The 14,947-nt window shown below is 36.8% G+C and overlaps 1 protein-coding gene across 2 annotated transcripts in view; it reads right to left on the reverse strand.

The window, feature by feature from the left end:
* Positions 1–6,518: 6,518 nt before the first annotated feature.
* HECW2 (HECT, C2 and WW domain containing E3 ubiquitin protein ligase 2) overlaps positions 6,519–14,947 on the reverse strand; it is a 361,561-nt gene continuing 353,132 nt past the window's right edge. For both annotated transcript variants that reach the window (XM_034654885.1, XM_019797411.2), the window contains one exon: positions 6,519–12,992. In XM_034654885.1, coding sequence (XP_034510776.1) covers positions 12,881–12,992 — 112 coding nt within the window. In that variant the 3' untranslated portion in view covers positions 6,519–12,880. The remainder of the gene's footprint in view (positions 12,993–14,947) is intronic.

Raw genomic sequence — 14,947 nt, forward strand, 5'->3', positions numbered from 1 at the left:
GCAGATTTGTCATATTTCAAAGACCATTTTTTGTTTTAAGCAAATTAGATTTTAAATTTTTTGTTTTCATATTAGCCTATAACTTATATACAAGAATTGCTCGTATTTTAAGTACATAGCTTGATAAAATCTAAATATGTATGCATCCCTGTAGCCACCATCCAGATAAAGAAATAGGGCATTTTTAGCCCACCAGAGGTTCCTCTGCACTTCCTTTCAGTCAATATCCCCAAGTCTACCATTATTTTGACTTCTGTCATGACAGGCTCCTGTTGCCTGTTTTCAAACTTTATATATATGGAATCTTATAATACGCCTTCTTTTGTATTGGGCTTCTTTTGTCTGCAAGATTCATCCATGTTGTTGCTTATAGTAGTAATTGATTCTTTTTCATTTCTGAGTTATATTCCAATGAATTAATATAATCACTATTTATTTATTCTAATGTTGGTGGACATTTGCATTATTTCTGGTGTTATTAGCAAAGTGCTATATATATTCTTGAATGTCTGCATTGGTGGACTAGGCACTCATTTCTGTTGGGCATACACTCAGAAGTGAGATTGCTGGTCACAGCTATTCATATGTTTAGTTCTGGTCAATTCTGCCACTTTTTCAAAATGGTTACACCAATTTACACTCTTTAAAATTTAAATTTGATTAATTAACATATAGTGTATTCTTAGTTTCAGAGGTAGTGTTCAGTGATCATCAGTATTATATAACACCCAGTGCTCATTACATTACGTGCCCTCCTTAATGTCCATCACCCAGTTACCCCTTCCCCTTACCACCCCCCCTCCAGCAACCCTTAGTTTGTTTCCTATGATTAAGAGTCTCTTATGGTTTGTCTCCCTCTCTGATTTCATCAATTTACACTCTTACTCGAAATGCAGAGAATGCTCATTGCTCCATATCCTTGCCAACTGTTATTATCATTGGTCCTTTTAATTTTCGCCACTCTGGTGGAGGAAGGCCATTGTTTTTATATACTATACTTTGGTGCCTTAGCATGTGGGGCATGAGCCCTCAGAAAAGGAAAGACCAAGAGTTTGTTTCTGCTTCTTGGATGAAGCTGACATGATACTATTCCCAGGTCTCTAGTATCACACAAAAATGCAGCTCTCATATCTGGACATACAGTGGGTGAAGAAGTGGGGCCCCCTCACAGGATAGAACAGATTCTAACAACTGGCTCATGAATGTGATTGAGATAAATGGACCCATTGAGAGAGAAATGGGTCACAACAAAGGGAAGAACTTTTATCCCTTTGGTCAGAGCAGCAGAGCAGTGAATAGGCCTCAACAAAACCAGTCCACCTTTCCAACACCAGAGCGGACTCTTTCAGGTAAGGAAGTGCCCACCCCATGTAGGAGGTCAGATATCAGAAAATTGCCCTCAGAATTACCATTTTTTGAGCACTTTCTATATGCCAGAGATAATGCTTCATACTTTATAGAATACAATAATTAGGACTGTTGGGTTGTAAATAACAGAATATAACCTGATTATTAATAAAAATGAATTTATTTAAAAGATAGATCTTTATCCTGAGATTGTCCTTCTCTTCATGTGGGTGCTAAATTTTATTCCATTTTATATAATAATGGTAATTATGGATGATAATTGTTAGTTGTTATCCGTAAATGTTCCTTTTAATCACATGTAAAGTGTGATGCATTCTGATTGGATGGGGGCCAGTGGCACAGGCAGTGGAAAAATTCACCCAAGGCAGAACAAAGAGATAGAAGTTTATTGAATATACTGCAAGGGAGCAGCAGGCAGGACAGCAAAAGAGAGACTGTCTACCATGTGGTGGCGGTGAGGGGCTATAGTTGTAGGGCAGAGTGAGGAAGTATGGGAATGTATGGAATTTTCCCTTTTCGGTAATCCTAGGAACACTGCCTTGTGGCAAGTAGCCTGTTGGGCAGTTAGGGCCTATGGCTATTTCAATGTGGGTCACTTAATATGCCTGTTTGGTAGTCTCTGTGGGCTCTTTTGCCTTGCTCAGGTTTCCATTGCTCAAGTCTGTTGCCTAAAAGTGGCCTCTACATAAAGTTCAAAGCACTAAGCCATTCTCCTGCTCCCACCAACCAAATATTGTTGAAAGGGTTGTGTATGGAGCTGAATTTTATGGCCACATGACACTCCAGTGGGAAAGCTACTGCTTCACACCATTCTCTCAAACATGGGTGTTTTCATCCTTTTATCCAAGAATAGCCCTCAAGTTCTCATCAAATCCTGATTATTAACGAATGTGAGGTAAGCTTCTATGATAGTGATACACTATTATTATTATTATTTTTTTTAATATTTTATTTATTTATTTGACAGAGAAAGAGACAGCCAGCGAGAGAGGGAGCACAAGCAGGGGGAGTGGGAGAGGAAGAAGCAGGCCCCCTTTGGAGCAGGGAGCCCGATGTGGGGCTCGATCCCAGGACCCTCAGCCGAAGGCAGACGCCTAACGACTGAGCCACCCAGGTGCCCCAGTGATACAGTATTATTAACGAAAGTCCATACTTTATTCAGATTTCCTTAGTATTTACCTAATGTCGTTTTTCCATTCCACAATTCTATCCAGGTTACCACATGACATTTAGTCACTATGTCCCACCAAGCTCTTTTTGATCACAGCTGTTTCTCTGTTTCTCAGACTTTTCTTGGTTTTGATGATCTTGACCTTGATCATTTTGAGAAATAGAGGTCAGGTATTTTGTGAGAGGCTCTTTTATTGGAATTTGTCTTATGTTTTTCTCATGGTAAACTGAGGTGGCAGGTTTGGGGAAGAAGACCACAGAGGTAAGGTGCCATTTTTATCACATCATGTCAAGGGAACATCCTAGCCACATGACTTATGACTGTTGATATTGACCTTGATCTCCTGGCTGAGGTAGTGTTTGTCAGGTTTCTTTACTACAAAGTTACTCTTCTCCCCCACCTGCATTCTGTGATGTACTCTTTGGAGGGAAATTATGATGAACGTTCCCATATTTAAGGGTGGAGGACTTACATAAATTATTTGGAATTCTTGTGCATGAAAGATTTGTCTCTTCTTGATTTATTAATTATTCAATCATTTATTTATTAGTATGGACATATTTATTTTACATTTTGTGTTATAATTCAATACTACTTTATTTTGTTGCTCACATTGCTCTAGCTTTGGCCATTGGAGCCCTTTCAGTTGGCTCCTACATCCTTTTAACATACTCCCATCTTTGGGACTTGTTTTTTAAAAGTATTTCCCTACTTTCAAGCAGTACATGATGTTTCAGGCTTATCTTGGCTATTTCCTAGAATCAGTCATTTCTCCAAGGAGTAGGGCTAATTTTTAAAATATGTTTTATGTCTTAACTAAGGGCCTTAGCTTAGGACAGGTTAAAGTCAGCTAGGAAACATCATTTTAGTAGAGTGTATGTGTACAATCATCACCACACCCAAACTATGTGGCTGGTTAGAAAAACTCTGTACATGTATGCCAGCCACAAAACTATTGGCATTCCTGCTTGGTTCCAAGATTCAGACAGCCTGTTATCTTCATTCCTCCTTAAACATTGTTATGAGTGATATAACAGACAGGTTAATTGCAGATGAGAGAAAACAAACCTAAACATTTTAGCTCCAAATCATCAGTAGTATTGTATGAGGAAGAGACTCTGATGATACAGACATTGCTTTTCAAACCAATGCATGCACACCCCAGGGTATACAATGTCGGTTCAAGGAATAGGCGAAGTTAAAGTGGCATCTTACTGGATCATAAAATTCCTTCAATATTTAGGGGAGTGAGGGACCAGTTGTTATTAAAGCTAATAAGGGAAAATTCGTACTTTCAAATTAAAACCAAGCTTGATGACATATGAAAGTTTTACTTAGAGTTGAATGAAGCAGACAAGTAATTTTATTTGGTAGGACTGGCTTCCAGCTACATTTTCATATTTGGAGGACCCTCTATCATGGCCCCTTGGGTGCTACATTTAAATTTTTTTGATATGGTTTCTTAACTGAAACTGAAGTAATAGTAAATTATCAATAATTGGCAAGTAGTTCTTCAGTCAACAGTTAAAAATGGTTTGTTTTGTTGTTTTGGTCTGGGAACGCAATCATTCCAGAATGGAATTGCCCCCAGGGGAAATGTATAGCTCCTCTCCATTCTCCATCATTCCATCCTCAAAAAAGAAATGCTGATCTGGATTGGTCAGGTTCGGAAACTTGTTCTCTTTTGGGATTTCATAGCTTGATATTTCTCTTGTATTTCCAGGCCATGAGGTTGAAAGATAAAGGGAGCTGCCCAGCCTCAGTCAGGTTTGACCATCTCGTTTCTGGGCCTTCCCATTTTTCTGGACTCATCAGTAGTACTATTTCCATTAAGGAACTCCTTTGCCCTGAGAAGTTGTAGAGTGGGCAATGTGGACCAACTCCAGAGTCATATAGTGTATATCAAGATTCATTTATCTTACTTCTCTTTATTGGCTGGGTTTCTCTTCTTGGAACTTGCCTTTCTGTCTAAGTAAGATACAAGAGAGTCAAGCTATGAGTGTAGGTGTAGGAAGAAACAGGTGTAGGACGCCTCTTGTCCTCTTTTGGTCTCTTTAGGACTGACTCTACTTACTGCAAAGATGCCCTTCATGTTTTAATCCAATTAAAAGAAGACTTCATTTGACATTGGAGGAAAAGCCTCATAGTAATAAAAAGCACATCTTACTTGGCCTTGAATTTAGGACTTAACCTGGGTGTAGAAGCAGGGAGAGGGATGTGTTGGCAATGTCATGACAAAGTTCAAGAATTTGGATTTGGGATCCCTTTTCCAATGCCAACTAAATATCAACGAGACATGAATTACTATACTACTCCATTATTTTGTGTAGTAAGAGGTAGTATTGTATACGATTATTATAAATTGTCAGAGAAATATATATTGTTCTAATGATCTACGTTTTGGAAAACTGCTTGCTTTTCCTTTCTATATGAACAATCAGTGACTAAAAGTCTTTTGAGAGAGCCTATAACAATGAGGACAATGAAATGTGTGAAGCTGATTTCTATCAATGTGATCATTTTATCTTTATCAGATGTTCTCATTTCAATTATTTACATTTCAATTATATTTCAAAATTTACTTCTGTTGACAAAGGTTATACTAGTCAACCTAGTATCTATAGAAGGAAGTATCTATTCAGAAGGAAAAAAGCCATTAACAGGTAAACATTTTGATCAATAGAGAAAAGTATGTAGAAAAAAACCTTTCCCCCTCCTTGATAAAGAGGTTAAATATTTTCTAGTTAAAGGATGAAATAAAAACCACCAAGAAAGACTTCACAGGAGCAATTAGTAGGATGGTGGAAATTGTGCATTATTAAAGCATTCATTAACTAAATGGGTTTCAGGTTTTAATATAAGAATATAATGAAGGCAGGTAAATTTATCATAAAAAAGTACACTGAAGTCAACATTATAGATGGAATTGTATGTCACAAAAACCAGGAATTCAGTGCCATGAATACAATCTCTTGCTCTTCCCTTTCAATAACAATGTCAAAGTAGTCGTTATAAAGGATGAGTCTTTCCTTTAACTGCTCTCATGTAATATATGAAATTTATTTCTAGTCTAAAATACAGAATGAATAGTTTAATAGCACATCTGTTCCACGAAATTTTGACAAGAATACTCTTAACTCATATGAATTGACACAAGGTGGTTTTCGGAAAGACACTGGTAAGCACAGATCATTTTCAAGTACACCCTTTAGTGATTGTCTGCCCTCACATAGACCTGCCTTTCTCCTTCCGCCGTCTCTTCCTGTTAACTACTTGTCTTATTAATATTTTGTGTATTTGGTCAATTCATTTACACTATCAATCAAGTATACAAGATAATGATATTGATTAAATCAAGGGTTCCAAACTGGTTTGGAAGGCAAATTCAACTCGTAGACATTATTTCCTTTGATCCACTGAGTATTCAAAAAATCTAGAAATATCACATAAAAATCTAGATTTCTAGGTTTCTCTTGATAAATCAGAAGATCTTTCAATACTGGACCTGAATTTTATGTAACTAGAGCTGAAGTAAAATATAAGAATGACCCCTTTGGGTAAATCCCACTACCCTCTTACTTACTTACATCCAGGCAGGTTCACTCATGAAATACCTAGTTGGCCCCTGTAAGATTGTGAATATGTGGCCCCTCGATGATATTGATGTGGGTGGTAGTGGTAGTGGTGTTATACATACGTGTTTATGCAACAAGCATTCAACCAAGATGGCTTAACAAATAGTCTCAGCCTCTTTTGACTTGTGTTAATTCATTTCTTCAACATTATTTGATGGGCTATCAAATACTAAAATATTCTCTTAGGGATAAACAAAATGGATTCCTAATAATAAATATCATGAAAAGAGAACTTCTTGTATCCACAAAGCTGCATGCTAATCCCATGAGACCCTTATCCCTACTTTGTTCTCTTTTTTCTTGAGTTTTTTCCTTCCCAAATGTATCACAGAGAAATAATAATCTATTTTTTTAAAGAAGATTTATTTTGGATTAAGTGATTTCATGATGCAACATGGTTTTAAACAAAAATAGAGATCAGTATGAAAATAAAACAAATTGTACACATTAAAATATCTTTCCCTCAAAGCATTTTGGAATCATAAAAAAATACAACACAAAAGTCAGGAGTTCAGGTGAGGATAAGAATACAAACTTTCCGGAAAACCAACATCTAGTCTACATTTCAGAGTCCCAGGCTCCATTTAATACCACCCACAAGTCATTTCTAGGATGTCAATGATCTGCATTATTTGCATTAGAAAAAAATAGATGAAATTTAAATATAAGGTGAAATGAGAACTGTGTGTGTCAATACTAAATACCTCCCATTATAATTCTCTATTAAGAGTCACACTGAATGAATATGAAGCTTAAATCGACTCAACAAAAATAGAAACATAGCTCTTGACTGTGATGCATGGTATAGTAGATACATGGGTGTAGTTGGTGAAAAGAAATGGAAAGGCTTAAAAAAATACATCACCTGTGCTCTACTGAAATCTTAGAAATAAATATGTTTTTTTTTACAGAGCCTTAATATTAAAAAGTAAGCATTATTATAAAATTAGATTAATACTTGCAGTAAGAGGCAAGAGAGATGCATGTATTTTTATTTACTTTGGAATGCCTGCATCCCTATTATAAAAACATGTAATCTTATGCACTTTCCAATATATTAACAGCTTCAAATTTTACTTACGATATCATATAAAGAAAAATAGGTTGTAATAACAGCTTTTAGAGCATTAGGGTCCTAAAAGAACATTCAGTTCTGTGTGTATCCTGGTTAATCCTTCCAAGGTATTTCTTGAACATTATCCATCCTTTTTTACAGAAGGTGTAGTAACCAGAAGTTTACTGATGGTTGCTTACCTGCATCAGTAATAGGTGATTCAGTTTGAATCACACAACATACCTATCAACACTCCTCAGGGTTGTGATATACTAAAAGAAAATTAGATAGAAATATATCACCTGCCCAAGGCCACTCAACATAAAAAATCACATATATAAAATTAATTTCCTTGTTTTTCCCAGAAACCCTACAACTAGGGTCTGCCAATGCTGCTGAACTATGCCATCATAAAAGCCAAATAAACTCCCTAGCAGATTACATCTAAGCAAATGTGTTTTCAGTCTTGATTAGCTTCCTGAAAAATTGGAAACACTGATTAGGTCTCCATTTGCAATTCAGAAATCTAATTCTTAAGGTTTTGCTTTCTGGATTAATAGGGAACATTTAAGTAACCACTAGAAACCATGAAAATGTCCCAAAAGCTCTTCTAATGTCAAAGAATGTCTGCTGGGAAACGAATTAAGCATCATAAATATGTCAAGCTACACCATTTTTTCAACTTATATTGAAAGTTCAATAATAGCAACAGTAATAAAATCCACAACATAATTTCATGCTAAATTGTCAAATTTTCCTGATTCATCTGTGGTTAGCTTTAATACTTTTAAATTCTGTTGTGCAATACAGAAGATGTTATCAACCTACTGAAGTTATACGACGAGGGTATTTCCCACCGGGCAGTATCAAGCAGTATCCTCACTAGGCAGTAGGACATTCTTTTTCCTTTTTTCCCCAAAGTCAGAAACCAAACTGAAGCCCTAAGATGATCATTCCAACCCTTGTTTTAACTTTCCCTTTGCTAGGATCCTGTCTTAACCATCCCTGCATTCCTTCCGGTCCAGATTGCTGTGATTAGGGTAGCACACACACGCATTATATCCGTTGTGCCAGCTCCTTGGAATGCAGCTACCACTCCTGAGTCTTGAGAGTTGGTCAATAATTAGCATTACATTCCGGCCCGGGTGGGGAACACAACTGCTGAGCTTCTAGTGGGCAGCCGTTGGCCTTGAGCCACAGTTTAGAAAGCTTTAATGTCTCTGGCATTCCTTTGCTTCCATGTTAGATAAACAAATTTATCTGGAAAACACAATCAAACTAGAAAGGTAACAGGTTTTGCAAAATTAGAATCTGATTAAAAGTGACATGCTCATTAATTTAAGCTCAAGTTTTATGGAAGTAATGTGTCTAAGATCTAGAGTGCTTTCACACTCAGCAACTAAAGCAGGTAAGAGAGAACAATAGGGCCTGAAATTCAGGCCCAGTTTGGAGATTAGGTCACATTCTTCTTTTGCATGTTTTTACTGTGCAGGGTTACAGATGTCTTTTAATGATGGTATATCATCATTTCACCTGTCTTGGGAATTCCTCCAATATAGTTAAGTTGGAAAGACTTTCAGACTCTTTATTGTATAATGTTTGCCTTAGTGAGAAGTGGTCAAGTCATAAATACAATTTGTGCAGAAAGAAAGACAAAAATTGAGTGAATGTGAAGAGGACAGAGAGGAAAAGAGAACCTGCAGGGGTTCCTTCATCCACATCACTGGAACCTAGCTAACCAGAGCTTCTAGATCCATCCTCGTTAAGAATTAAAAAATAAAATACTGTTTCTGATTACAGTGGGTTTTCTTCCCCATTATCTTGCTTCCCAAATAATGTCTGAGAAAATTAAACTACCATACTACAGAAATCCACCAAATGCCATCAAATTTTGCATTGTTTTAAATTTCTCATAACAAGTAGTAAAATGCAAGTATTAAGTCTTTGAGGAGCTTTTCGACGCATGTACTAATTTCTTCCATGGGCTTTTCAGAAGGTGACACGTTTTAGGAGTGTTTAAAGAAATGAGAATTGGGGCAGATGCAACATCTTGCAAAATTCACTGATAGTGGAATATGTTAGTAGAAACATTAGTCTTCCCATTTGTTGAAATGAAACCTAGAATTGTAACCATAAAGTGCTGAAACGGATCTTACAAGCCATCCATGAAAATCAGCCTCAGCCCAGCTGGGATTGATACCTTCTACCCCACAGAAGCATATGAGCAGCAAAAGACGTAAGATGACGCATGATTGTTAATGCAGGTGAAACAGATTTTCCCTCATTGATTACGGAATGTCTACTAAATTATAAACACAACATATGCTAGAAAATTGTGACTGTACTTCTTTAACCAAGATCCATTCATTTTTTGTGCACAAAATAAACGTCCTGACCCTGGGAGTGGGTTGGGCTCAAGGACGGATTTTTCCCACTGAAGACTGAAGGTACACTGCAGTGCAGATGAAAGGAAACTGAAGGAACGTATTGGATTTAATTTTGGCATTTCTGTGATAATCTGAGGCTCCTGGAGCTGCTCCTTCATGGTTCAACCCCCCATCTGCACACTTTAAACCCTCGCGTGTGAATGCGCCCTGGGCCTCCCCACTTGACCAGTGTTGATACACTATCACATGCCATTAGTTACCAATAGAAAGAGCATTTATGTGATTTTTATTTTTAGCCACAGTATCTCCCATGTATGAAGCCTTCAGTGGATTTCCCAGGGGGAATAAGCCATTCTTTCCTCATTCCTCGATTGTAGAACATACCAAATTTTATTAAAAATCCTTTTTTTAAACCTCGGCATCTCCTCCTCTAGACTGAGCTTCTCAACGGCAGATTTTGAATCTTGTGGCTCCATCGTCCAACACCGTGGCTGGCACAGAGTGAGGCCGAGAGTGTGCGTCTTGCTCCATCTAAGAGACGTTCCGCATGTATACACGATGCATCGTGACTGTCTTTTATAATAGAAGACAGTAGAGTATAAGCATCACTCGTGAATTTCTGAAAGAAAATGAGCCACACAGCCAAGTCATCTGGGCTCAGAGTCCAGAAGAAAATATTTATGGATATTTCTATTCGTAGAGGATATTAAAGCCTACTGTATTCTGTGGAAATGTTATTTAATGTTTTTATTGTTATTATTGGAATTTTGTTTTACTAATTAAGAATAACAGATCAGTTATCATGGTGTTCTGATATGCTAAGTCCATCTTCGATAATTCCCAGTTCTGAGAACAATAGCAACAGTAGATGATTATACTGCTATTTGGGAAGAAGTTAGATGCCTTAACAAGAAATATATTTGTTAGGATTAATTAAAGAGATGCATTTTTATGCATTTTATTTCAAACCTCTTTTACCTAATGATGTGGAATATGATAACAAGGTGTCACAAACCAAAATGAAAGCTAACGTGGTCTATTTTTTGAAAGAAATGTGTAACCTTTTATACCAGCTGCTTCAAGAATGCCGGCTCTGAACCATCTTATATACAATCAAAGATGTGGGTTTTTTTTTTTTAAAGTATGTTATACTATTATTCCTTATAATGAAAAAAATACAAACAAGTAAAAAATAGTTTGCAAAATTAAATATATACTTATATTCATGATCAGTAAGTACAAACTAACATTTCCAATTAAAACTTTTTTCTCTTCCCTTTTTCTCTGGTCCAATTATAGCATACAGATAAATCTTCCTTTCTTATCTCCAGATTTTGGTAGTCTTTTTTGGGGAACATTTCCCCATGCTACAGTACCTGTCCTTAGTTCAGGAATGCAGCATGAGTGGTATTTCTCTTGAGGGTCTCAATAGTAAACATAGCTTAACCAATAGGAGAGCGATTAGTTCTTACAAACCACCTGTGAAAACCATGCTATGACCCTATAAAATACAAGATTGCCAACATCCCATAATAGGAATTCCATAGCTACTTATAATTCTCAAAGAGGTGTTTGGGCAACGCCTGTAAAATCACAGGCTGGCAAATCAAATGTTAATCCAAGGCTTTTATTATCCATGATTTAACTTCACTCTACTGAAGAACTCACTCCGATTAGTTATGGCCATAAGTCAAGAAATAAACAACGATGTGGAGTAACCCCAAAAGCAATAAAAATGAAGAACATCCTCTGATAAAACTATGCAGAAATAACATTAGTGATATCGTGCAGTTTCTGAGATACCATAGAAAAATTGTTTCTTAATATTGATAAGAAAATTATGCATCAGTGAAAATGCAGGCTTAGAAATATAGTACTGAGAGTTTCAATTTGTGATGTCTTCACCGATAAGGGAAAATGGAATTCTTATTACTAAAGAGAGCTGATTTCTTGGGTGTTGCTAATGGCTCCCTAAATGAGCTTAGTGTTTAATGATGCTGTACAAATAAAAAGCAGTGGGGGAAATACGAAATATCTGTATTAAATGCCATCCTGTAAAGTATTTGATGGATGGAAGAAGTCTAATGCATTTTAAATAAATGCATATCATACTATCACATATAGTGAGTCTTAAAAAATTATTACTTAGATGCACAGTCCTTGTAGTGGTAGACATGGCACTGTGAAGAAAGTCTGATTTAGAAGCTATTTTCTATTATACTTGTCAAGTGATGGAGTTGCTGTTAGTCATATTGTAATGTCCCTTCAACTTTGGTACATTCAGTGCAAAATATTTCGGGGAATTTTTTTGTACCTTTATAAAAATAAAAGGCCCTTTTGTTCCCTTGAGAGTGCTTAAAAGGATACGTACTAGCATGATGCCCGAGTAAGCATGGAACATGGAAATGGAACAGGTGAGACATACAGCATGACAGGTAGGTTCTTATATACATCATAAAGAACAGAAATATAATGAACCTAGGAAAAATAAAACAGAACTCACTGTGTATTTTTTCCTGATATGCAGTGATTAATTGCTAGTTATTTTTAAATTGTTTTCATGCATTATAAAGCATAAAATCTGTCATTAGTTATTCATTGTATAACAGTTTGTCTTCAGCCATAATTACACACAGACCATTTGCATATACATTGTCACAGACCACCTTATTGCAAATCTTTAAAGTTACCTCATGTTGACTGGGTTTCATTTTCACTTGTGTCCCATGAAAGCTGAACCCTATGATGCACACCATGCAGGTACTCATAAGCAAGAAAAAGAACATTCTGCTATAACTTAGGGCTTCAGTGAATGTACCTTCAGGAAACACATTGGTTTTTATTATATTAACTTGCGCTAATTTGGAGATTGGGCCAAGTGCTGCCAGTTTGGCTTGGTCCATGTTCACTGGTAAGTTTCACGACTCTCCTGAGTCCCTAAAAGTGACCACGGAGCTGATCGTGTACAGGTTCACCTTTGTCTTGGAACATAACACAAATGGAAAAAAGTTTGGCAGTCAACAACTGTTGATTCAAAGACTGTTGGGTTGTTCCCTGGGCATCAAGCTCACCCCAACCCTTCCAAGAGGACTCATCACCACTATCTGGTCCCCAGACGTGACAGAGCATGTGTTCCTGGAAAATCAGAGCATTCAGCTTTAGTCTAATGGAAGTCTACTCTTCAAACTTCCAATGTTCAGCCATTCTTCGAAGGGCAGCTTCTGAAATTGCCTGTCCATACGGAGCCTGACATCACTTTCCCAGGTCACTCAAGTCCAAAGGTGCTGGTCTCTTCTACTGCTGTCAAGAGTTTTTCATAAAGCATGGAGAAGGATGGATACGGGGGGAGATCCAGACGGTTAAAGCAAGTGTGAGCTCTGCGAACAGAAGCAGCAGTACATAGATTAGAATGCTTTGAGTGAAAGGATACTGGGGTGTGTGTGTGGGCGTGTGTGTATGTGCATATATGTGCTCATGCTTGTCCTTCATATTCGGATTGGCTTGTTGCCAATTTTCACACTCTTTTGGGAGAAACTTCGAAAATATTTGAATCTCTAAAGAGAAGTAAGGTATTTTAAAAATATTTTCTTTATGGTTTCACAATCATTTAAAATCCACATTACATACATATTGCACTATTTGTTTAGTGGTCAAAGAATTGCGAAGACAAGTTTGGGTTTTTTTGTATCTCTTTTGATGTTAGATTTTTTTTTTAGTTTTTATTCAAATTCCAGTTAGTTAACATACAGTGTAATATTAGTTTCAGGTGTACCATCTAGTGATTCGACACTTAAATTGACGTGAATATCAGTTCTTGCAAAGTAATTCATTTTCAGAGTTCACATTTGTCTGGATGTGTCAGAAAACCTACAGTTTTACATTTTTTCATTTTGTTGGGCGGGGAAGAGCACTGAGTGTCTCTGAGGACCCGCCTCATGGCTTCGAGTCTCAGAGAAATTCCCTGGCTGGATTTTCCTGTCGTGGTCAGTAGACCATTGTTAACTTCTTTCAGTCCTGGACTATAATCTGTTTTCTTCTAACTCGCAGCACAAAATAATGGCCATTTAAATCATTATATTAAGCATTCTTTTTTAGAAATACCTCCCCTTTGCCAAGATAGGGAAAAAAATATGCTTTCCTGTTATTTGCACCTGAATCACAATAAGAAATAGACAGTCCCCAAAATAGTACATCTTATCAGGAAGCAAATCTGCACTGTTGACATGGAATAGGAAGCATTTTATTCTGAATGTACAACAGCTTGTTTGTGAAAGCTAAACAACTTTGACTAAAAAAATGCTCCTGGATTAATATAGAATTTTAGGAGCTATGATTATTGATGGGCTATTTTTACAAAGTCACGTTTAAATTTTCATTCTTATAAATCACTCCAACACTTACAAAGTAAATATAATTATATCCCTACATGCAGTATAGTGCAGTGGAAAGATCAGAAGTTTGGTGTTGGACAGACCTGGGTTTGAATTCTGGCTTTATCAACAAGCTGTGTGATTTGGAGCTATTAAGACACTCTGAGACTCTATTTTCTCACCTATAAAATGAGAATCCTATCATTTGTCTCAAAAGGATATGAGGATTAAATGAAATCACGAAAGTATGTTTTTGTTTTTGGGTTTTTTTAAGCATGCTTAGTATAATGCCTGGCTCACACTCTTCGACCAAGTAATAAGAGATGTATTGTTAGCTACGCTTCATTACCATTAAAAAGATTTGGTCTAAATGCCTTCATTAAATTGCCAACAGATAATCATGACTCATGGAAATGATGAGATAACAGATAATAAAGCAGGTGTGTGGCCACATGCCTTATTAGATCAGGAATGCAAAGGGACTCAATTATAAGAATATCAGTTTTAGGACACAGATAGTTCTGGCTCAGAGCTTGTGACTCTTGTTATTATAAATGCTAGGATATATTGGGGGGAAGCCATCTAATTACCCTTTGCAGCCAAAAACATTTTTAATATAATAAAATATTTCAGAATTGCATTTGATATAATTCTTGTTAACATAATTCTTGTTTTATCTTCCTTACACTGGAACCTCAACTTGGAAGCCTCAAGGAAGAGGTTTAACTTTTTTAAAAATTGCACTAGCATACTAAGAGACAGTCCCAGGAATGATGTAAAATCTTCCTTTTTTTTTTTTTAAGATTTTATTTATTTATTCGATAGAGATAGAGACAGCCAGCGAGAGAGGGAACACAAGCAGGGGGAGTGGGAGAGGAAGAAGCAGGCTCACAGCGGAGGAGCCTGATGTGGGGCTCGATCCCATAATGCCGGGATCACTCCCTGAGCCGAAGGCAGACGCT

This window comes from Ailuropoda melanoleuca, chromosome 2 (assembly GCF_002007445.2).
Source record: "Ailuropoda melanoleuca isolate Jingjing chromosome 2, ASM200744v2, whole genome shotgun sequence".
Lineage (NCBI taxonomy): Eukaryota > Metazoa > Chordata > Mammalia > Carnivora > Ursidae > Ailuropoda > Ailuropoda melanoleuca.